A 22875-nucleotide genomic window follows, 5' to 3' on the forward strand; every position below is an offset into this window, starting at 1 on the left:
AGGTTTTTGCTCCGAGCTTGAAAGCCTCTACGTTGAGGGCATCATTGGTGTGGGCTGCTAAGTATCGGTGTAATGTTACCCATATTGATGTTGAAACAGCGTATCTGCATGCTCCATTGCAGCATACCATTTATATGAAGAGGCCACCAGGTGTGGATTCTAATGGCCAGACTGGTTGTTGGAGACTTAAAAAGAGCCTTTATGGTTTTAAACAGTCCGGTTTTCAGTGGAACAGATGCATAGTAAATGAACTAAAAGCTATGGGATTTATTCCAGGTTTGGCTGATCCTTGTTTATTTAGACGGGTGAAAAATGGTTTGATCTCGTTGTTGCTTTTGTTCACGGACGATATAGCTATTATTACTAGGTCTGAGCAGGAAGCTATTGACATTGTTTCACAATTAGAGAGTAAATTTAGAATCCGGAATTTGGGTGAAATTAAGCATTATCTGGGCTTAGATGTGGTTAGAACCAGTAAAGGTTTTAAGCTGTCGCAGGCTGGTAAAATTAATCATTTGCTTAAGAAATATAGCATGGAGCTATGTAAGACTGCAAAGACACCAATGGCATTGGAGTTTAAACCTGAGGTTACTGAGGGTACTGGTTTTGATAAGGGAATCTATCAATCTTTGATAGGTAGCCTAATGTACCTAAGTAATTGGTCTAGACCAGATATATCATTTAGTGTGAACCAACTGGCTAGATTTAATGATAATCCTTCAGAGAGGCATTGGCAAGCAGCAAAGCGTGTGCTGCGTTATTTAAAGAAAACTATCCACTATGCGTTGTATTTAGAGCCGAATAGGGATTTAGTTTTGATTGTTTATGCTGATGCAAATTTTGCAGCTGCTTTAGATAATAGGAAGTCAACTTCCGGCATAGCCTTTATGCTAGATGGTGTACTGATTGGATGGAAGTCGATACGACAGAAACACATAAGCTTATCCACAATGGAAGCTGAGTTTTCATGTTTGTCGTTGACATGTACTGAGCTGATATATTGTAAGCAGTTGCTTATAGATATGGGATTAAGTATCAATGAACCTTTTACTGTTTATGAAGATAATCAGGCAGCAATAAAAATGGCGACTAGTTTAGCTATTAAGACGAGATCGAAGTATACTGATTTGAGGTATCTTAATGTTCGACAAAGCATTAAGGATGGCCTGATAAAGTTGGAATATTGTTCAACTGAAGACAATTTAGCAGACAACTTCACTAAGGCACAAAGTTCAGTGAAACATACCTCATCATGTGAAGGTTATCATCTTAGATTGTGAGTGGATATATTGATCTACCCAAAGGGGAGAATGTTAGGGTGTAACCAACAAGTTGGGTAGACAATATATTGCACAAGGCATGTTATGTATCTTTAAGAGAGGAGCTCTGTTAATTAGTAGATTACAGCCTTTAAATTGCAGCTGATGTTGTTGCTCTCTCTCTCTTGATTGCTGTATGATAACTGCTGCCTAACTGTTACTACTGTTGCTACTACTTACTGTGTGTAAGTTATTTGCTACTTGTATCCAAGTTATCTTGGTAGTATTGGACTGTTTTTTCTGTGTATGACTTTTTGGCTGTGTTTATGGATTTTGCTATATTCTTCAAAAAGTAAAGATTTATTTTGTTACTTTACTATCCATTATTCAGTGTGGTTGCTTTATCTATCGCACGCTGCGTATACTTTACAGGGTTGCTCTGTTATAACCTCGACCTGGGGTTCATTGCTAGTGCTTAATCACACCAGTTCCTAACATGATGCATGAATTAATATCTGGGGGCCACCAGATTGGGGCAGGCTGTTCTCATTCATTATCCACAACTGATAGAGTCTTAACAGCCATGAATCAACAGGTGGAAGGTCCCTGTCCAGTAATTAATGATCGGTTCTGTCCTATATTTTAGATATGATAACTGCAACCTCAGTGTGATGTTGCATTTCTTTTTTTTTAATATAAATTTTATTTTTCTTTGAAAAAGACAAAACAACAAATACAGAACAAGAGCAAGGAGAAAAAAAACACAATTTCATCAAGCATATCGTTTGGTTACAGGTTTTTGTGCAACGGTTTTCACAATTAAGAACAAAGTCACTGATTATCCACTAAACATAGTTAAATATTTCATTGAGCATTGTGTGTTCAAGTTACCATTAATATTCTTTCATTTGTGACAACCCTTATTTCTTTACCTCCATAATTATCTACTAGGTAACAATAAGTCTTTATAAAATTATATCACCAATCTCTAAAAAATAAGAATAAAGATTAAGTCAAAAAGTTCCCATTAATTCATATTACGCATTTCTACTTTCCGTTAACCATAGAATTTCCAATTATCCACAACTCCAAGTGATGTTGCATTTCTTGAAGACACATGAATTGTTCCTTTATCTGAGAAAAGTATTCACTACATGGGGAACAGTCAAATCTGTCCTATGTCTTTTTAGGTCCCCTTCTTGGTAAATGGAATTGCATCAAATCAAATCAAGTTTATTACAATCAAAGACCAGAACAAATAAAAACACTCAAGGAATATCCAGTTAAAAATTATAGAATGAAATAATAAACCACAGATAAACTCTATATTAAAATCTAAATTCGGCATCCAATCTGTCAGTTACACATGGCCTAACGATACTATAATATCAGTCCTTAACCTGTGCGGCCCAAAGTCATTAAATACTAAAAGGCAAAGGAGGAGTAATGCAAAAGGGTTTCCTACATCAGTTGTTTAAAAGAGTTATGGTGGATTAATCCCATGTTTCCCATGGATCCCCAGTGCTGCTGTGGAGAATCTAGCTATCTTTGCTGCAACCACAATCTGTTCAGCCTTAAGCAGCCACTGGAGCTAAGCAATGTTGGAATGGCCAGGATGCCTATCGGTTATTGGGAGGATATGTTTCTTTCTAATATTTCCATAGAAAGAGCATCAAGGGAGTCTGTGTCCAACTGTCTATCCAGGAGAGGATGGAGGATTGGGGGAGAGAGGGAGGGAGGGAGGTGGGGGACTGACTTGCTACCTCGTGTGCCAGGTGAGTCTGACCAGAGCTGGATCTGGGAGCCGGAATCGAGCAGCCAAATGGGCTAAGCAGATGGAGGCCGAACAACCTGCAGGAGAGGAGGGGAGAGCAGAGCAGCCAGAAGCTGAAGGGGAGCCCAGGGGTCTCCAGGAGAGGCCTCGGAGGAGCAGAGAGCCCCGAAGCAGCAAGGCTGAGGGAGCAGGCGGGCAGAACGGGAGGACAGGGCTGGGTGGAGGGTCTCGGAGCCAGGCAGAAGCTCCTGCTGCTCCAGAGCCTCTCAGGGGGAAGCAAGAGGAGGAGGAGGCCATGCCTAACATCTACCTGTACTTTTGCTCCCTCCCGCTGCCCTCATGCATTTACCCAATACCACCCCATAGATGGCCTCTCCCACCAGTCAGACAAGCACATCCACACCACATCAGACCCAACTCTCACCCCATAAAGAAATTGGCAAACATCCCATTCAGCCCTTCTGGCTCTCAGCCTCTGGGGAGCCCCCCAAACGTTCCTCATCAAGCACAGGGAACTTCACCAACCGTAACAGTCTAAGAGAGTTGGAAGGGACCTTGGAGGTCTTCTAGTCCAAGCTCTGCTCAAGCAGGCTAATAGTGGAGTATTTAAGAGAGTTCTGACTTCAACAAGCTAAGAGAGATCTAACAAAATAAAATTCAAAGTAGAGAAAAGTAAAGTCTTAAACTTAGGCAAGAAAACCCAAAAGTGCACATATAGACTGAGTGAAACCAGGCTTAATAGCAGTAACTGTGGGAGGGATCCTGAAGTCTTAGTGGAGAACCAATTATATATAAGCCAACAATGTGCGGCAGGAGCCAAAAAAAGCCAATGCAATTCTAAATTGTATTAACAGAGGGATAGAATCAACATCAAGGCAGGTGCTAATACCACTTTATAAAGCCCTAGTAAGACCACACCTAGAGTACTGCATACAGTTTTGGTCACCACATTATAAAAAAATGATGTTGAGAATGTAGAAAAAGTGCAGAGAAGAGCAACCAGGATGATTAGGGGACTGGAGGCTAAAAGATATGAAGAACGTTTACAGGAACTGGGCATGGCTAGCAAAGAGAAGGACAAGGGGAGACAGGATAGCAGTCTTCCAATATTTGAGGGGCTGCCACAGAGAGGAAGGGGTGAAGCTATTTTCCAAAGCACCTGAAGGCCAGACAAGGAATAATGGATGGAAACTGACCAAGGAGAGATTCAACTAGGAACTAAGGAGAAATTTTCTGACAGGGAGACCAATCAACCAATGGAACATAACTTGCCTTCAGAAGGTGTGGGAGCTTCATCCCTGGAAGCTTTCAAGAAGAGACTGGGCTTCCATCTGTCAAAAATGGTGTAGGATCTCCTGCTTGGTTGGGGGGGGCGTTGGACCAGATGACCTAGAAGCTCCCTTCCAGCTCTGTTAATCTTTTCTAGTTTCTAGAGAGGCTGGGAAGGATTCCACACATGGATATCCGAAACTATGAATGTGGAAATGCTTAATTCCTTTTTTGAATCTCTTTTTATGCTCAAAGAAGAAAAAATATGCAAAGAACGAGAGAGATAGAATGGGTATTCAATTCCAAATAGACACAGAACTCATAAGATGACTGACCAATTGTACCCAGTGAGTAGTCCTTTATGGAGCTACATCTACATGGGGTTAAATATTCAAAGGGGGACCTCAAGTTTCTGCCTTGGGCCTCGGATTCTTCCATATCTTCCAAAATGATCTATGTGAGGGGACAGAAAGGGAACTCATCAGGTTTGCAGATGGCACCAAGCTTGTGGGAATTACTAAAATATGAGCTCAATATTCAGAAGACATAAACATTGGACGCTACCTAACAAGATGCAGTTCACTGGTGAGAAAAGCCAGGATCTGCACTTAGGAGACCCCAATGCCCAGGTACAGAACAGGGGGTACCTGACTCAGCAGTGTTACCTGTGGAAGGATCTCCTGGCAAAGCACTGAAGGATCAGCCAGAACTCTGCTCCAGATGACAAAATAGGCCCAGGCAGTCTTAGGCAGCAATAAACGAGGGGAAGATTCAAGAGGGAGAAAAGTGCTGGTACCGCTTTCTGTCTCTCTGGTCAGACCATCCTTGGAAAACTTTGTCCAGTTCTGGTTGTCCCGAAAAAGAAAAAGTTGTGGAGATTCTGAACAGTGTGAAGAAAAGAGGAACAAAGATGATTTAAGGTCTAGAGGCCAAATCATTTGATGAACGGTTGAGGGAGTTCGCTATGTCTAGCTGAGAAAAGGTGGGAAGGATTGGGCAGCCATGATAGAATCTTCCGGCACTTTTAGGGGCTCCAACAGAGAAGAAGGGAGTGACTTTGTCTCCAGAGTCCTGGAGGGAAGAGACCCGATCTAGAAGTCAGGAGAAGTTTTCAGACAGAAGGAACAATTAAGCCATGGAATAAGTGGCCTCCCAAAGTAGTGAGTGTTCCATCTCTGGAAGTTTTCAAAGTGGACAAGAGAACCATTTGACTGGGATGGTATAAAGTTCCTGCCTTGAGCAGAGGGTTGGACTAGAAGACCTCCAAAGTCCCTGTCACCCCTATAAATCTACCTCCTGTGTTCTACCATCCCTAAGACTTCTTCACTACCCACCACCACCCATTGGCCACTGACCAGCTCCAGTTGGCCTTGGTGGCCCCTGGCTTCCCCCTCCTGTTGCTTCTCTCTTGCAGCCTCTGGAGCAGCAGGAGTTTCTGCCTGCCCCCGAGACCCTCAACCCAGCCCTGTCTTCCAGCTCTGCCACCAGCTCCATCAGCTTTGCGGCCTCTGGGGGTCTCTGCTACCTTGAGGCATCTCCTGCAGACCCCTTGGCTCCCAGTTCAGCTTCTAGCTATTCTCCTCTCTTCTCCTCTCCTGTGGGCTGCCCAGACCTCAGCTGCTCGGCTCGTTTGGCTGCTCGGTTCTGGCTCCCAGATCCGGCTCTGGCCAGACTCCCTGCCTTCCCACAGCAGAGCCCTCACCCTCCTCACTGCTGTCCCTTGGCCTCAGATGGCACTCCGAGGCTTGGAACTGATCCTGGGGATCCACCACTACCAACCTCACCTCACCTCACCACTGCCACGGCCATCATCTCCACCCTCCTTCTTGATTCCTCAGTGCTCTCAGGCCCTGATGCTCGGTGTCTGGGAAGCTTTCAGCTCAGCTGACAGTCCTGCAGTGACTGGTAAGGTGGGGGTAAGGGAGGGGCTTCAGCTGGTAAGGGTGAGGCTCTCCTGACTCCCCTGGCACACTGGGTAGCAAGTCAAAGGAAGGGAGGGGAAGAATCTCTTTTCTCTTTCAAATGGGTAAAAGGCCGCCATTCCTCCATTCCAGGTATGGGGAGAGAGAATGTCAGCAAAGTTGTCCCATGTGCTGGTCACTCAGGAGTGCCAACATCATTTCTGAAGAAGGCCACTTGGCTGCTGACCTCCCTGTGGAGATCTTCCCTGTCCTTCTCCAAACACCTGTTCTGCAGCTCTAATTCTTGGATGGCCATTCTGACATGGGTCAATCCTTCTCTGTTGTCCTCCAGAGTTTTCTGCAGGTCTTCCATTCTGGCCTGGTAAACACAGGTCTGCTGCTGCAGATGGTTGAGGTGCTTCTTCTCATTTCCCCTCATATTCTGAAGAATGATGACTTTCTGCTTCAGTTGGCTGGAATGGCTTTTCTCCACAAAGTGGAACTTTGGTCCATCTCAGCCGGTTCATGCTGCAGACTCTAGAGGTGCTTCTTGAGTTCTTAAGAAGGTTCCAGACCTCTTTGAGGAGCTTCTCAGAGGTTCTAAGGCAGCCTTCTCAAGTTTGAGGAAGGCCACTTGGCTAGGAAGCTCAGACATTTCTTTCTGGAGTTCTTCAGTGTGTTTCACCAAAGATTCTTTCTCTGGCTCTAACTGGTGGATCATCGTGTTGGCATGGTCCAAGCTTCCTTTGTTGTCCAGCAGAGTTTTCTGCAGGTCTTCTGTTGTGGTCTGAAGTTGATCCACTGTCTGCTTGAGACAACTGTGCTGCTCTTTCATCCGTTGTTTGTTTTTCATGGATTCCTGGATCTGAAAGTCATCAGAATCTGGTTAATCTGGAGATCATGGAGGCCATCATTGGTCAAGGAGAAAACAGCCCAAGGATATTCCCTAAAGGACCATTTCTTCTCTGCTGCTGACCTGTTTGGAAAATGGAGAGAGACAGTCACATCAGTTCAGGGGGCATTTTGCTAACTGCCTAAAGTCCACAGACGCCTTCAAGTGGCTCAGTTTGAGAAAATCTGACTTAATCCATCACAACTGATTTCCCTTCAAACTATCCTGACTTCCCATTGGATTCTGACTCCAATTTGAGGCCCATCTTCTGTCAAGACTCTCCAAAAGAGTCAGAATCTGTGATCGGTCAATTCGGCCACCTCTGGCACTGCTAGGGGGTTTCTCATGAGAGAGAAAGTGGGGGACCATTCAGACTAGGAAAGAGCCCCCCCCCCTCCAAGTACTCACCAGTCCCATCCAAGGCAGGAAATCCTGGTGGGTCTCCTTGAGCCAGTACCTCTCTTTCAGCCACAGCCTACCTCACAAGCATGTTGTTGTAAGGATGATGGAGTCTTCAGGGTGTTCACTGCTTTCAGCTATTTGGAGAAATAATAAAGGTGGATAAAAATCTAAGTAATAAAAAAAAGTCAATCAGCGGAATGCGTCTATTTGGGAAATAACTACATTTGGCCAATGGAAACTCTGTTTAGGTTAATTTCCCCAGGTCAGCTTCTACCTTTGGGGTCTCAATGCTTCTCCAACTGGGACATCCTGAGGCCAATTTTTCCCTATATCATATTGCTGACCCCCAGCCAGAGACAGGAACCTTTGACCTGTTGGATGAGGAGTTTGGTGACAGGTATGGAGGCTGCGGACACAGCAGGTATCACTACATCTGTCATGTTCGTTGAACTCCCCCTTATCTAATCTCTCCCCCTTAGTTCTGCCTTAAAGGGAAGGGTCTCTCCCTCCTGAGGAGCCCAGGTGAGGGAGACCCTGCGATGCCCCCAGTGCCATCCATCCAATCCAGCCACTTTCCAGGGATGTTGAGCAGAGCCTTCATTATGTGGTCCAGACTCCCCAAGGATGCCGGAGGTTGCCATGGCGAGCTCCAGCCAATGAGCTCAGGAGGAGCCTCTGATGTCACAAGCCAAGGCTTTGATTGGCCTGGACCTGAGATTTGAACAATATCCACCAACCGGCTGCCTTCACCTGGGAGGCGTGGCTTATCCATTGATGAGCCAATCCTGAAGGGGCTTCGAGCCCCGAAATCTCTTCAGCCGGAGTGGCTCCCTCTGAAGGGGGAAACCCTTGTTCGCCTGGAGAGGTCAGGGAGCCCCAGATTCCGCCCCTTCTCTGGGGATGGAGCCCAGATTGGGAATCTTGTCCCTTGGATCTGGAATCTGGTTTTAGAGATCTAGAGAATCCAGGTTTTCCTGCACCTGCCCAGAGGATGAAAGGGAAATCTATGCATAAAATATTAGATATTCTTCTTCTTAAAAAGGCCCTGTGAGAAAGTGCCTGAAGAAACAATGGATCCAATGATGTACAGTCCCTAGCCAAGTATCCTACACATCCACTCATTTAGCAACAGTTCCAAGTTCCACGGTTATTGAATAAAGCACTTTATGATGGTCCTCACACTTATGACTAGTGCAGCACATAGTCGCCACTTGGGGCCTGGCAATCAACATGGATTTTTGACAAGGAAAATCAGTGGGCAAAATGGTGTTTGTTTCTTGATTGCAGGATTCACTCAACAACCGCAGTGATTCACTTAACAACTGAGGCAATAAACACTGTAAAATTCAGCACAACTCACTTAACGACCTCCTAGCTTAGCAATGGCATTTCTGGTCCCAATTCTGGTCGTAAGTCGAGAGCTGTAGGGTGCAGCAGCAGGCTGATTTGGAAAAGCTTAAGCAGGGATGGGAGACCACCAGGAAATGCCAGGGTTAGATTGAAAAGAAGGCAGTGGCCAACCTATCTTGCTATGAAGAAAATTAGGTGGGGCCCCTTAGTGACTTTGAGCCAATCAGTAAGTGACTCTGAGTTCTAGTCCCACCTTAGGCATCAGAGGCAGCTGGGGACTTTGAGCCAATCACCAGGAGGCTCTGATTTCAATTCCCTGGGCCCAGCTAGGACTTCATGGCCAATGTCAAATGTCCATTTCTCCCCCCATTTTCCATGGATGGAGAGTCCTAACACATTTTGTTTGGCATTCCTTGTTTTTCTGCTCAGTCCCTGCCTCAGTCCAGATGAGTGGAAAATTTGTCAAGAGGGCTCAAGGAGGAGAACCAGTCCTTTAATTTCCCACTCTTTCATTTGTCCATAAAGCCTTTCCCTGCTTCTATTCCAAGTGGGCTTGTGCGTATGAAGGGCTGGAGAAGAGAGTCAGGGGAAAAAGCCCTTGAGACTCTCTCTGGGTGGAGGTTGAAGAGACAGCCTCATCGTTGACCAAATGCTTCGCCTCCTGAGGGTGCCCCCCCCCCCGAGAAAATGATCTGTCTCAAGATCCCGTGGATCAGACAGTGGAATTCCCCGATGGTTCACTCTCTGCGCAAAGCGAAGGGATTGTACAAACTCTGCTGAGCCCAGAATGGAACTTCATCCAACTTCGGGATTTTGGAGGGTCCAGAAAGAAGCAGGACCAATGGGAATTCTCCCTTCTTTAGCGTCATCAGTCTCCAGGCAGAGTCTCCCTTGATTTTACCCAGTGCAGGAAAGCGTTCCAAGCAGAGAAGAAGCCCCAGTTGGTTCTTCAGGCCAAGATCCCCCCTCCCACTTTCACCCCCCCTCTCTCTCCGCAGAACTGGCTCTCCTCCTTTGGGTAAAGCCCCAAAGGACTCTGCCCGGAGACCGATGACGCTCAAGCAGGGAGAATTCTCATTGGTGCTGCCTCTAGTTCTGGCCTGGCCCTCCCACCTCTGAAATCCGAGACAAACACTCCCACCCCCCCTTCTAGATTCCTCCTCTGGGGCTGGAAGCATCAGGGCGGGGAGACACACGCACGCACCGCAGAGCCCAGAACGGGGCTTCAGAGCCGCAATGCCTGAGAAACGCAGGATGTGCAGAGAAATGCAGGCTACAACCAGCGAATCGCGTTTTTCTCAGGATCCGACGAAGCCCCAGCGGACCAATAGGAATTCTTTCCTGTGTAGCGTCATCGGTCTCTGGGCAGTCTCCCTTGACTTCACCAGATGTGAGAGTTTGGTGCAGAGAGTGAAGGGAGGGAGGGGGAATATGTTCAGTCTTGGGGGGGGGCGCAGTTCAAGGGGGTTCATGCCAGCCCTGGAGGGGAGGGTGGACTTCCTTTTGCCCCCCCCCCGATCCAGCATGGAGTGGGGCTGCAGTAGATGCGTGAATCTCTCTCTCTGTGTCTCTGTCTCTCTCTGTCTCTCTCTCTCTCTCTCCCCCCCCTCTCCATCATTGGGAGTGCCTCTCCCCCAACCTGTGGGGCCCCTGTCCTCCATCTCCCTCCCGGAAGCTTCTGACTTTGATCCTTTCCTGGCAAAGGGGCTGCCGGAGGGCCGCTTGTATCTGCAGCGCTGTGGGGTTTTCTGATCCACCGCAAATAACAGCTCAGTTTGGGGTTCAGGAATCGCTGGATGTCGGGGGGGGGGAGAGAAAGGGTGAAGCGGGAATCCCTGGCTGAGAATCGTGAAGAGAGCAAAGAAAGGGGAGGGTTCCATCTAGGGCTGCCATGAACCCCCCTTGAGCTGCAGCCCCCCAATACCGAACGGATCCCCCTCCCAATTTCTCCGCTTCTCTCTCTGCCATGAACCTTCTCCTCCTTCAGGTGAAGCCACAAAGGACTCTGCCCGGAGACCGATGACGCTCATGCAGGGAGAATTCCCATTGGTGCTTCCGCTGGTTCTGGCCCCTCCCACCTCCAAAGTCTGAGATCAAAGCCTCCTCCCCCCAATTTAGAACCACCCGATTCACGTTTCATTTCAGAAATGAAGGTTTCTGCCATAGGAAGAGGCGCTGTGCTGGATGAGAAGAGGGGGAGGCACACCCCATAGCCAGGGAGGACCTGGGGATCACAGAAACCTCCCAATCTAAAGGGAAGCTACAGAAAGCCCTCAGCGATTTCCCTCCTTCAAACACGGATCTCTCCTGCTCAGACCGTCTGGACGAATCAGCCTGTTCAGATTCTCTCCCCTCCCCCTCAACCCCGATTGTGTCGGAGTCTCCCTCTTTCTTTCTGTGGGTCAGGCTCCCCCTGTTCCTTGCAAAGCAGCCCCAAATGAAGATCCCGGAAGAAAGTTTGGCTGTGTCTCCCCCCCCCCTGCCCCGTATCCCTTCCCAGGTCCTTCTGGCTGGAGGGGCAGAGAGGAGCCAACGCCTGGCTTTTCCAGAGGTGTCTGTGGATGGAAGCCTCCCTGGTGCTTTCTATGCCCCTTGACAAGCTCCTTTTCAATGTAGGTTTTCTGGCCATGAAAAAGAGCCTTGAGTGTGTTAGTTCAACCCCAGTTTGATATTCCTTTGAAAGACTGTTTATATCTTGTGTTACACGAAAGGTCAGTTTGTATTGGGAAGGAAAGTTGGGTTCTGCCAGCTGGATGTTTCTGATCCGGCCATTACTAAGTGAATTACAGGGTTTTTTTATGCTTCATATGATAATGAGACTCATACAGCCGGACTTTTATTGTTTTTAATACTTTTATTAATTTTCCAACACTGCACTTTTGCCCTGGCTGGTTGATGCTCTCAGGCCCAGTTCCCTTGGGGTCTTTGTGCAATGCACCATGGGAGGATCGACATAATTTTTCCTTTTCCGTTCCTGTTTTGATGGCCGCAGCTGCTCCTTCGGGTGCCCCTGGACAAGAAAAGTAAGAGTTTATTGGTCACTTTCCCAGCCATGCCCTTGGAGCTCCTCCAGCTTCACCTTATGACCCTCTTCGCCCATGTTCCCCCCAGAAAAGGCAGAAGGGAGCAGTTGCCTTAGCAAGAGCCTTGGGAGGAGCCCCCCCCCCGCTTTCTCCCTCCTTTTCCTTCGTGTTTGCCATCTGTTGAGCAACTTGATCCCTAAACCTCCCATTCGATCTGTCTGATCCTTTTTCATCCCCACTTTGGAGAGAGAGATTGGGGATTGTTCCCATGCCAATCTGGGATGCTTGGTGGCAGGGAAAAGACATTGGCTGCTCTCCTTAACTTCAGGAGGAATCTGGCTGCCTTTTCTGACTAACCTTTAAAAACAGGCAGAAGCTTTTCTGATGACGTCCGATGCAGCTCACAAAAACCTTCTGCCTTTTGAGAAAAATTACTAATCATAAAACTCCTCATTTTGGACACTGTAGAATAACATGGCTTCCTCTGCTCCAATGTCTCTTTAATTGGACACTCAAATGGTTAGTAAAAATAGTGTTGGTCATCAGCTTCATTACTGCAGTGGAATAGATTGGCACTGGACCAATAAGTTTTAAGTTGGGATACTTTCCTGTTAGTTCAAGCAGTGGTGAATAGGACTTTAATTCAGCCATAGGGAAGAACCCAAAGTCTCTGCACCAAAGAGTTAAACTACAAAGCTTGAGTCTGTGACAAACTGTATAAAATATATACCATCCTCATTCCGATACCGATAAGTCTGCTATTCTCTATAACCTTAACACAGATAATAAGATTTGTACTGTCCATGGTTTGAGTCAAATGTACAGAAGCTTAAGCGAGGGCATCTGGGCACCAGGCACTGAATTATACGCCGCCTGCTGTAACGTAAGACATCCCCCCAAATAAGGTTTATGTCATTTTTAATACTTAAAATGGTCATTAGGGCACAGAACCAGTTGTTAAATTATTTGAATCCAACCACGGACTCAAACGTGTTACATATTTGCATCCCATAATATTACACGTTCATTAAATTGAGGTCTGAGATCAGAACGGGGATAAATTGTAAGGAACACAGTTGCTTATAGTTCAAGAAAGAGATAAAGCAGACCCCAATTTGTGCGAACAAACTTTTTTCTTATCCGGATCTAGTCTCCAGCCACTTTATCTTCCCAGGGTAGCAATGTTGAAGGCTATTCCTACATTCCAGTCTGTAATGAGCCTGAACATCATTTTAAAAGACAGAAAATAAGTCAGATTAAAATACAAACTTAACTATGTTAGTTAACAAGTTATAAAATCCATGTCATGTGCCCAGTGGTGGGCTTCAATTTTTTTTACTACCCGTTCTGTGGGCGTGGCTAGGTGGTCAAATGACTGGGTGGGCATGGCCAACTCAATGTCACTCACGTCAAGGGGTGCCTCACCTGGCCCCTCCCCTCCCAGCCCTTCCTTGTGGTTCTATAGTTCTGTAAAAATGTTGTTCACCTTTTTTTAAAACTTTATTATCTGCATACTATAGATGTACTTTCATGGACCACTGAAAGGAGGAAATGGCTGGCATGCTTTGCCCAAGAGGGTGATAGGCCACAGGCGTTTAAGGGGCTGCCACAAAGAAGGGGGGGGGGGGTTGTCAATGCATTTTCCAAAGAGGCAGAAGGCAAAAGAAGAAGCAATGGATGGAAACTGAACCAAGAGAGAAGCCACCTCTGTCGTCTTGGCTTCAGGTGTCCCTGTTGGACTGGTGGTCTGACTTACATGGAATGAGGAGGACGGACTGAAGACCGGAAGGAAGACTCTTTCTAGGGGTGGATAATCAGGAGGGAATCCGGGGTCTTAAGTCCTCCTGAAGGGCTGTTGTAGCTGTTCAGATGAAGCGTTTGTGCATTCAGGAAACGGAAGAAGTGTAAAGGGGAGACAAATCGAAGCCCCCCCCCCAAAAAAAAGGTGCTAGGAAGGGATTTCCTTTGGGTCTTCAAACAGCCTCCCTCATTCCATGGAGCCCAAAGTCTCCCCCTGGAACCTCAATGGAGGAAATGGGAACGGTGGGGGTGGGGACATAAAACAGACCCCCCCCTTTTCAGATGGAGAAAATAATCCCACTAATATTCTGCTCCCCACCCCTCCCAATTGATCCTGCAGTTGGGCTGCCTTCTCCCCCTCACCCCACACGGCCCCATTTTAGGTCAGGAAATACGACATCGGTCAAGGCTGGCCATGACGGTCGTAAGTCAAGGATTGCCATCAAATTGGAAAACAGTAGAAGTAGTCCTCAACTTACAACCGTATCATATAGTGACCGTCCAAAGTTGCAATGCCACTGTTGAACATTTTTCACACTGATGACGGTTGCAGTATCCCAAGGGTCACCTGATTTACAGTTGGAGGCATAGCGACTGACTCGCAATTATGACGGTCTCAGCATCCTGGGGTCACGTGACACGACTGTCTGAAAAGCAAAGTCACTGGGGGAGCCGGCTTTGCTTAACCATCCTCTGACTGACTTCAACAAGGATCCACTTAACAGCGGTGGTAAGAAAGCTCGTAAAATGGGTCCAAGCTCACTGAACAGCTGTCTCTCTTAGCAACGGGGAGGCCAGATTCACTTAGAGACTGTTCAAGTCACAACATCACTGGAAAAAGGGACTTATGACTTTTTTTCATGCTTAATGACCATTGCAGCATCCCCCATGGTCAGGTGATACAAATTCGGATGCTTGGCAACTGACTCTTACTTATGACGTGATCCCCTTTTGCAACCTGACCAACAAAATCCACAGGGAAGTCAGATTCACTTAACGACCATGTGACTTACTTAAGAGCTACAATGACTCGCTTAACAACAGTGGCAAGAAAGGTCGTAAAGTGGGTGAAAGCTGACTGAACAGTTGTTTCACTTAGTAACGGAGATTCAATGGTGGACATAGAGCGGTACCCTTCCCCTTCCCTTACGAGTGTGTCAATCACCTGTGCTCTCAAATTCTCCATCTGGCCAACAGTGATTGGCATCCACATCGTTGGAGGATGGATTGAGTACGATGAGTCGAAACTCACTTTAACAACACTCTTGCGTAGCAACCAAAATGTTGGGCCATCAATTGTTGTCATAAGTCAAGGACTATATCTGCCTTCCTCTGCATGGCAGCCTTGCCTGGTAAACTTCCCTTTTCTAGGAATTTTCCTCTCTATTAGAGGCACCAAAATAACCCAACTGACATAAGGTCTCTTGCTGGAGCAGGGGGTTGGGCTAGATGACCTCTGAGGTCCCTTCCAGCCCTGGATTGCTGGGCTGTTTCAAAGCATCCTCTGAAGCTGCGTCTAGTGCCAGAGTTTGTGGTCCTTTCTTCCTCTCCTTTTTCTCTTCCTCCCTCCATATCTCTTTCCCTTTCCCTTCCCTTTCTTCTTTCTCTCCTCCCTCCTCCCTTTCTTCCCTTCTTTCTTCTTTCTTTTTCTCATTATTTCTCCCTTCCCTTCCTCTCTCTCTCTCTTTCTCTTTCCCTCGCTCTTTTCTTTTTCTTTTCTTTATTGTCTCCCCTCTCTCCCCACTCCCTTCTTCCCTCCTTCCTTCCTTCTTTCTTTTTGTCTCCCGTCTTTCTTTTTTCTTTCTTTCTTTCTCTTTCTTTCTTTCTCCCTTCCTTCCCTTTCTTTCTTTCTTTCTCCCTTTTCTCTCTCTCTCTTTCTTTCTTGTCTCCCCTTTGTCTCCCTTCCTCTTTCCTTCTTTCTTTTTCACTCCCTTTTCTTTCATTCTTTGTTTCTCTTTCTTTCTCCCTTCCCTCTTTCTTTCTTTCTTTCTTTCTTTCTTTCTTTCTTTCTTTCTCTTTCTTACATTCTCTTTCCTCCCCCTCTTTCTTTCTCTCTTCTTTCTTGTCTTCCCTCTCTACCCCTTCCTCCTTCCTTCTCTCCTTCTAACTATTTCTCTCCCTTTTCTTTGCTTTTTCTTTCTCTTTCTTTCTCCCCCCCTCTCTCTTTATTTATTTATTTCCTTCTTTCTTTCTCTTTTCTTTCTTTTTTCTTTCTTTCTCTTTCTTTCTCCCTTCCCTCCCTTTCTTTCTTTCTCCCTTCCCCCTCTCTCTTTATTTATTTATTTCCTTCTTTCTTTCTCTCTTTTCTTTCTTTTTTCTTTCTTTCTCTTTCTTTCTCCCTTCCCTCCCTTTCTTTCTTTCTCCCTTCCCTCTCTTTTTATTTATTTATTTCCTTCTTTCTTTCTCTCTTTTCTTTCTTTTTTCTTTCTTTCTCTTTCTTTCTCCCTTCCCTCTCTCAGGGCTTTTCCCCTTTTTTGGGCATGAAAAGTCTCCTCACCAACCTGGAAGCCAAAACAAAAAACAAAACAAAAAAAAACCCAAGGCTGAAGAAAGCCTCCAACTGAGCCTCCAACTGAGCCAGGAAGCACTGGGGGGCCCAGCCCATTCACACTCCCTTCCAGCCCATTGGAGTTTGCTGAGCAATGCAAGCGTCCCCTCCCCCATAGGTGCCCTGGCCCGTGGCAGAGGCCCGAAAACCAGCTGGCTGGCGGGAGGCGGGCATGCATGCGATGCGCAGGGGAGCTGGGTTGCAGCTGGCATGACCGCAGAGAGGGCTCTGTGTGCCACTCGTGGCAGGCGTGCCATAGGTTCACCATCACCGGTATAGAATGTGAAGGGTGTGTGGTTTTGTTTCATTTTAATAGTTTTCTTATGTATGATGTACACTGAAGATGGCATTTACTTTCATTGTACGGGGTGCAATGACAATAAAGTAAACTATGGGGCCTTTTTTCAGCTTATTGACCCACCAAAAGATTTAATATTTTATATTACTCTGTCGTTTAATTTGATTTAATCTCAACGGCCATTAACGTTTTCTAATGAAAGCCTGTAACTCCCTCCAAGGGGCACCTGGGCCGGTCCAGCTGGCCACCTGGGAAAGGGCTCAAAGGGTCTGGTTGATGGCTGGGCCTTTGGAGGGAAGCAGCTAATTCCCCACAAGGATGCAGCTTCCTCTCCCCTCAGCTCCCCTTCCCCTCTCTCCCCTCCCCCTCCTGGGCCAAGGTGGACACCTCAATGTCCCCCTCCAGGAAAGGAACACAATCCCTCAACCACAGGCCCACATAAACCGGGAGTCCCAATGGGGCCTTCCTAGAACTCGGAGGTCTTTTGTGGGGTTCACTCAAGGCCTGGGAGATGGGAAGGTCAGAGGGGTCCCATCCCACCAAGTAACACCCACACAACCCTAAGAGGGGCCACCATGCCCTCCTACATGGGCCTCTAGGTAGGTGTGGCAAGAATTCAGGCTGTGCCATCCCCCATTCTGTGGGCACCTCCAGGATCTCAGCTGCAGCCTCTCAGGCCTCTGCTTACTCCAGGAACTGAGGAAGCAGAAAAGACCTCAGAGTCCTGCATGAAAACAACACAGGGTGAAGGGAAGAGACTCCATCCGCTGCTTAATTGAAAGGCAGCACCCGGACTGTAAATGGGGGAAAATAAAACTTTATATTCCCTACGTAACGTTCTTCCTCCTTACACAGCAACGTGGCTGAAAGGCCCTTCCTGACTCCTAGTCAGCTCTCAAACCACCATTCTCCTTTCCATGGGAAACGAAGTTTCACTTCAGGCAGAGGGGCACAGGACATGGATTTTGTAACTTGTTAACCAACATAGTTAGGTTGTATTTTAATCTGACTTCTTTTCTCTCTTTTAAAATGATGTTCAGGCTCATTACAGACTGGAAGGTAGGAATAGCCTTCAACATTGCTAACCTGGGAAGATAAAGTGGCTGGAGACTAGATCCAGAGAAGAAAAAAGTTTGTTCGCACAAATTGGGGTCTGCTTTCTCTCTTTCTTGAACTATAAGCAACTGTGTTCCTTACAATTTATGCCCCTTCTGATCTCAGACCTCCATTTAATGAATGTGTTGATATTATGGGATGCAAATATGTAACACGTTTGAGTACATGTAACTGATTTCCTATTCAAAGGTTGCTTTTATCCTGTCCAATCAACTTTCCTCTTTCATTTTTCTTTGCTGTGCCAACTATGAAAAGGAATGTAAGAGGGGTCTCTGTGTTCTCCCTTTTCATAGGGAGATCCCACTTTATCAGGGCACCCTCATAAACGGCTTCTAAGTCATCTTCCAACTTGATCGCTTATTGGGAAGGTGAACCAAGGCAGATCTGACTATCAGGCACAAGGAGTTTTAAAATAATGTCCAGTTTAGGATTAGTACAGGGCCATGATGGTGAACCTATAGCACGCATGCCCTAAGTTCCATGTGTAACCATGTCACCCGACACGTGTGGCCTTGCCTGTTCATTTTCCAGGTCTCTGGCATGCATGTGTGTGCGACAATCAGTTGTACTTCACTCACCTGGCAGTGCCGAAAACCATGGTGCGCATTCGCGCCAGCTAGCTGATTATGCGCACCAGGACCCGGAGGTTCAACTTTTCCAGAGCGCAGTCCCCCCACGCGTGGCAGTGCCAAAAACCAGTGTGCACATGTGAACCAGCCAGCTGATCTTTGGACATACATGTGCCCCAGAATCTGGAAGTTTGGATTCACAAGCACACCCACATGCAATGCGTGGGTGTGCGACGTTTCTGCACCTTTTTGGCACTTGGTGCAGAAAAGGTTCGCCATTCCTGGCTGAGAGACTTCTAAGAACCAACCAGGATGTTCTCTTCAGGTGTGTTTGTTGTTTTCCAATGGAGGTCACGTGTGGAGAGTTGTTGGTCTGCATCCGTGTTTTTTAAACTTTAAGATGAATGGACTTGAACCCCCAGAATTCCCCACCCATCAATGCATCTCCCAGGATTCACTGGCCATCAAGCTGTCCAGGGAATTCTGGGCATCAAAGTCAGTTCATCTTCAAGTTTCCAGTTTGAAAAATGCTGGTCTATATTCTCCCCTTCTGTCAGGAGTTCAACTCTGCACCGAGACTTGGCTAATCCACACATTTCTGAATAAGCAGGAGACAATTTTGCAGATGAATCCTGGGTTGTTTGGCTAATCCCTGATTAGGTTTCCTCCTTTTTAGCTTTTGTTTTATATCTCTGGTTTTTATCTTTCTCTCCCCCCTTGGAAGACCCAGCCCTGCATGACTTCTCTTTCACAGGAGCCCCTCCTGGAAAGACACGAAGCCCAAGCGAAGCTGGAGAAATCCTGGGGGCTGCGTTCCCCCCCCAAAAAAAAATTCAGCCCTGGGACCCATAAACCAGGATAGTCTTTCCCAAGGAATCAGGGCTGGGGGGAGGTGCCCCAGATCCCCTCCTCCTTCCTGGCCATCTTGGGTCTTTTCTATGGGTCTGGGCTTTGCTTTCCAGAGTGTCTTATGCATGGAAACAGGTGGCAGTGGAATATGGGGCTTGGGCTCCTCCCTTCTCAGTAAGGAAGGAGGGAAGACAGGCCCTGAATCTTGGTTCAGACTTTGGTTCATTATAACATTGCAAAGACTGGTCAAGGAAAAAGATATTTGCAGACAGTTGCAGGGTGGGATCAATGAGGCATGACATTTATATATTTTTATCTGTATGTTCAGACAGACCATGAGGGGTGTATCCTGTTATCTGTCTAGGACAGGGGATAGTCCTGTGTTTGTCTCACAGATGTTAAATGTTCCTTGACGTATTTTTATTCTCGGCTCTTTCTGTACTTTTCCATTTCTCCTTTTATCAATTTAGCAAATGTATGCCTGAGTATATGCTTACGTCAAAATGACTATATAAGATTGTTGTTTGAGACTGTTCGGGGTTCAAACCCCCATATGCTGTTTTAGCTGTTTGGAACCTGCGCAATAAACTTTCTTGCATTGCAAAGAGCTGGTCTTTGAGTCCTCAATTTCCACAACAACATGGCACCATCCAGATGGGACTCTTAGACGAGGCGAAATTTCGCTGAGGGCAGGTTTCACCCTTCGGATCCAGGGGAGGCCACTCCCGACTTCCATGGTGCCGTGGGTAAAATTTATCTCCAGGAAAAGGTAGGGGCCTCCTGTGGGATCGACGGTGCTGGAAAACCTAGTCCAAGAACCCTTGAATGCAAGAAAGAAGGTCTGACCTCTTTTCCTGGCCAGGACGTGTGTGAAGACTTTTCAGGCGAGTATATGTTAACTTTGTGAAGTACCTATCTCATTTGAAGATAGAAGAGGGGGACTAATTACCCCCCTGGAGTCGGGGCGTCGACCCTAAAGAACTCCGTGTCAGGTTGTGTGGGTGGTTACTACCGCAGTTCCCTTTAGTGGTCGTATGTGCATCCGAGACTAAGGGTCGGTAGTTGTGTGGTTAGAGATGGGTGGAAAGTCAAGCGTTCCCAACACCCCGTTGGAATGCATGTTGGAAGGTTTTGATGAGTATTTCAATCAGGTCGAATACACGTTTCCCTATGCCAAAGTCACCAAACAAAGATTGAGGTTCTTATGCGAAAGTCAATGGCCTCATCTAGGGGTTGGGTGGCCGTGTTATGGGACGTTTAGAGAACAGATTATACAAAGGCTGTGGGATGTGGTTAACCAAAATGAGGAGAAATATCCTAACCAATATCCTTATATAGACCAGTGGCGTAACGCAGTCCTTGAGAGAAGTGATAGATTGTTACAATGTCAGGCAGAAATGGTGAAACTGTGTCTAAGTAGACAGGGAGGAAATAAGAACAAGATAACTAAAAATATCTGTGACAAAGAGAAGCCGAGAAATGTTCCAAAGGTTGAAAGAAAGACAGAGAACGAAAAGAAAATATTGAGTGTGGATGAAGATGATGTTAGTATAAGACCCCCACCATATGCGCCACCCCCACCTCAGTTATATGCTCAACCTCAAGTTGCTTTTGCAGCAGGGGGGGGGGGGGAAACCTATAGTCCGTAGAAAACAAAAAGTGGCAGATGGTGAGACAAAAGCAGAACTTAGTGGAGAAATGTCTGTCAGTGAAGAAGGAGGAGAAGGGGGGTTAGAAGATAAGGAGGAAGTTATAAAAATGAAAACACGGTCTGTTATGGCTAGAGAGGAAACAGAGGCGAGGAAGGAATTCCTTGCTCCCTTGAGACAAACGGACCCACAAGTGCCGGGAGCTCACGGGCAGATGCAAATTGTGCCTATGTTTCAGTATGTCCCTTTTACAACGACTGATTTATTGAATTGGAAACAACATTATGGTCCGTTGAGTGAAAAACCTACAGAGATGGCGGATTTATTCCAGACAATTATGCAAACTCATAATCCAACCTGGAATGATATCGAACAACTTCTAAATACCTTATTAACCCCAGAAGAGAGGGAAAAGTGGAAGACAGCAGTTAGAAAGTGCATTCAGAAACAGTCGCCAAATGCTCCAAATTTACAGCAGGAATTGTCAGAAAAGGCACCCGAGGAAGACCCGCATTGGTCCACCCGGGATAATACACATATGGATAGACTCAAGGACTATCAAAATTTGACAGTAAGGGCACTCCGAATGGCGGGAAAACCCCCTGTTAATATGTCTAAACCATCTTTAGTGATGCAGAAGCCAGATGAAAGTCCTGAGAGTTTCCTGCAAAGGTTGATTGAAGCCTACCAGTTGTATACTCAAGTAGACCCCAGAGCCCCAGACAATGTGCGAATGTTGAATGAGCGCTTTATAGCCCAGAGTTATGAGGATATTAGAAGGAAGTTGCAAAGATTGGAAGGAGCATTGGGTAAAAATACTACTGAGTTGTTGGAGATTGCGAGAAAAGTGTATGTGAATAGAGACAAGGTTGAGAAGAAGGAAAGAGATGTTAGGATGCAGAAAAAGACAGAATTGTTGGCAGTGGCACTGCAGAGGGGCCCTGGATTGGGACCCAACCAATGTGCATTTTGTAAAGGAGAAGGACATTGGCAGAGAGAATGTCCCAGAAAGATGATGAGGGGAAGAGGTTTAGGGGATAAACCAGGAAATAGACAGGACTCTGAGAGGCAAACATACGGCCAAGGAGGAAGAGGAGGAATGGTGTCTGGAAGACTCCCTGGCAGAGGGAGAGGCAGAGGTGTGAGAGGCAGAGGATATGTGAATGCAGATAGAGAGAATAGGGTGGAAGGAATTGGATTGGCAGAAACAGGATGGACAGATTGACGGGGACCTGGCTTAGGGGAGGCCCCACCCGAGCCTTTGGTTACTATGCAAATTGGGGGTCAACAAACCACATTTTTGGTAGACACGGGAGCAGGGAGATCGGTAGTAAATCAACCAGTCACGTCACCTGGACCATACAAATTACAAGTGCAGGGGATTTCAGGAAAGGTGGTGGGACGTGAGGTTTTGAAACCAGTGAAGTGTGTATTGAATGGATCTGAAATTGAACATGAGTTTTTTTATATTCCTGAATGCCCCATTCCTTTGTTGGGAAGGGATCTGCTTAGCAAATTAGGGCTACGGTTTCATTTGATGAAGGGTGTCAGCGGGTGTCTGTAAGACACCGGTCTGAAGCCACATGGAGGGTAATGGTACTGGATGTTGTTGGGGGGCAGGAATCGGATGAAAAATGGAGAGAATTCGATGTACCGGAATTATGGGCAGAAGACAATCCTCCGGGTTTTGCAGCCCACCATCCTCCCGTAATTGTAGATTTAAAACCTACTGCTATGCCTGTACAAATTGGACAGTATCACCCATATTCCAGGGAAGTCGTACTCGCCATATATAAAAGTATACTGAAATACTTGAAAGCAGGTATATTAGTACCGATTCAGTCTCCTTGGAACACCCCGATCATTCCTATTAGGAAGCCGGATGGCTCCTATCGGCCGGTCCAGGATTTGAGGCTCGTGAATAGTATGACTGTGACCCTACACCCAGTGGTACCAAACCCTTACACGCTTTTGAGTTTGATCCCTCCGGAAGCTAGGTGGTTTTCAGTCATAGATTTAAAAGATGCGTTTTTCACAATACCCATTCACCCGGTTAGTCAGCCATTATTTGCCTTTCAATGGGAAAACCCAGGAACAGGAGTTAAGATGCAATTCACTTGGACTCGATTACCACAAGGGTTTAAAAACTCACCCACCCTATTTGGAACTGCATTGG

The 22875-nt window shown here is 46.5% G+C and overlaps 1 protein-coding gene across 1 annotated transcript in view; it reads right to left on the reverse strand.

Moving 5' to 3' along the window:
- Positions 1-18230, reverse strand: part of LOC309392701 (vomeronasal type-2 receptor 26-like) — a gene marked incomplete at both ends in the record, with an annotated part of 85036 nt that extends 66806 nt beyond the window's left edge. The window contains 8 exons of the mRNA XM_081954129.1: positions 3046-3110; positions 4647-4755; positions 7575-7631; positions 8248-8354; positions 10487-10639; positions 11725-11857; positions 16168-16171; positions 18211-18230. Coding sequence (XP_081810255.1) covers positions 3046-3110; positions 4647-4755; positions 7575-7631; positions 8248-8354; positions 10487-10639; positions 11725-11857; positions 16168-16171; positions 18211-18230 — 648 coding nt within the window. The remainder of the gene's footprint in view (positions 1-3045; positions 3111-4646; positions 4756-7574; positions 7632-8247; positions 8355-10486; positions 10640-11724; positions 11858-16167; positions 16172-18210) is intronic.
- Positions 18231-22875: the final 4645 nt, after the last annotated feature.

The sequence above is a fragment of the Natrix helvetica genome, assembly GCF_964273705.1.
Source record: "Natrix helvetica genome assembly, chromosome: 5".
Classification (NCBI taxonomy): Eukaryota; Metazoa; Chordata; class Lepidosauria; order Squamata; family Natricidae; genus Natrix; species Natrix helvetica.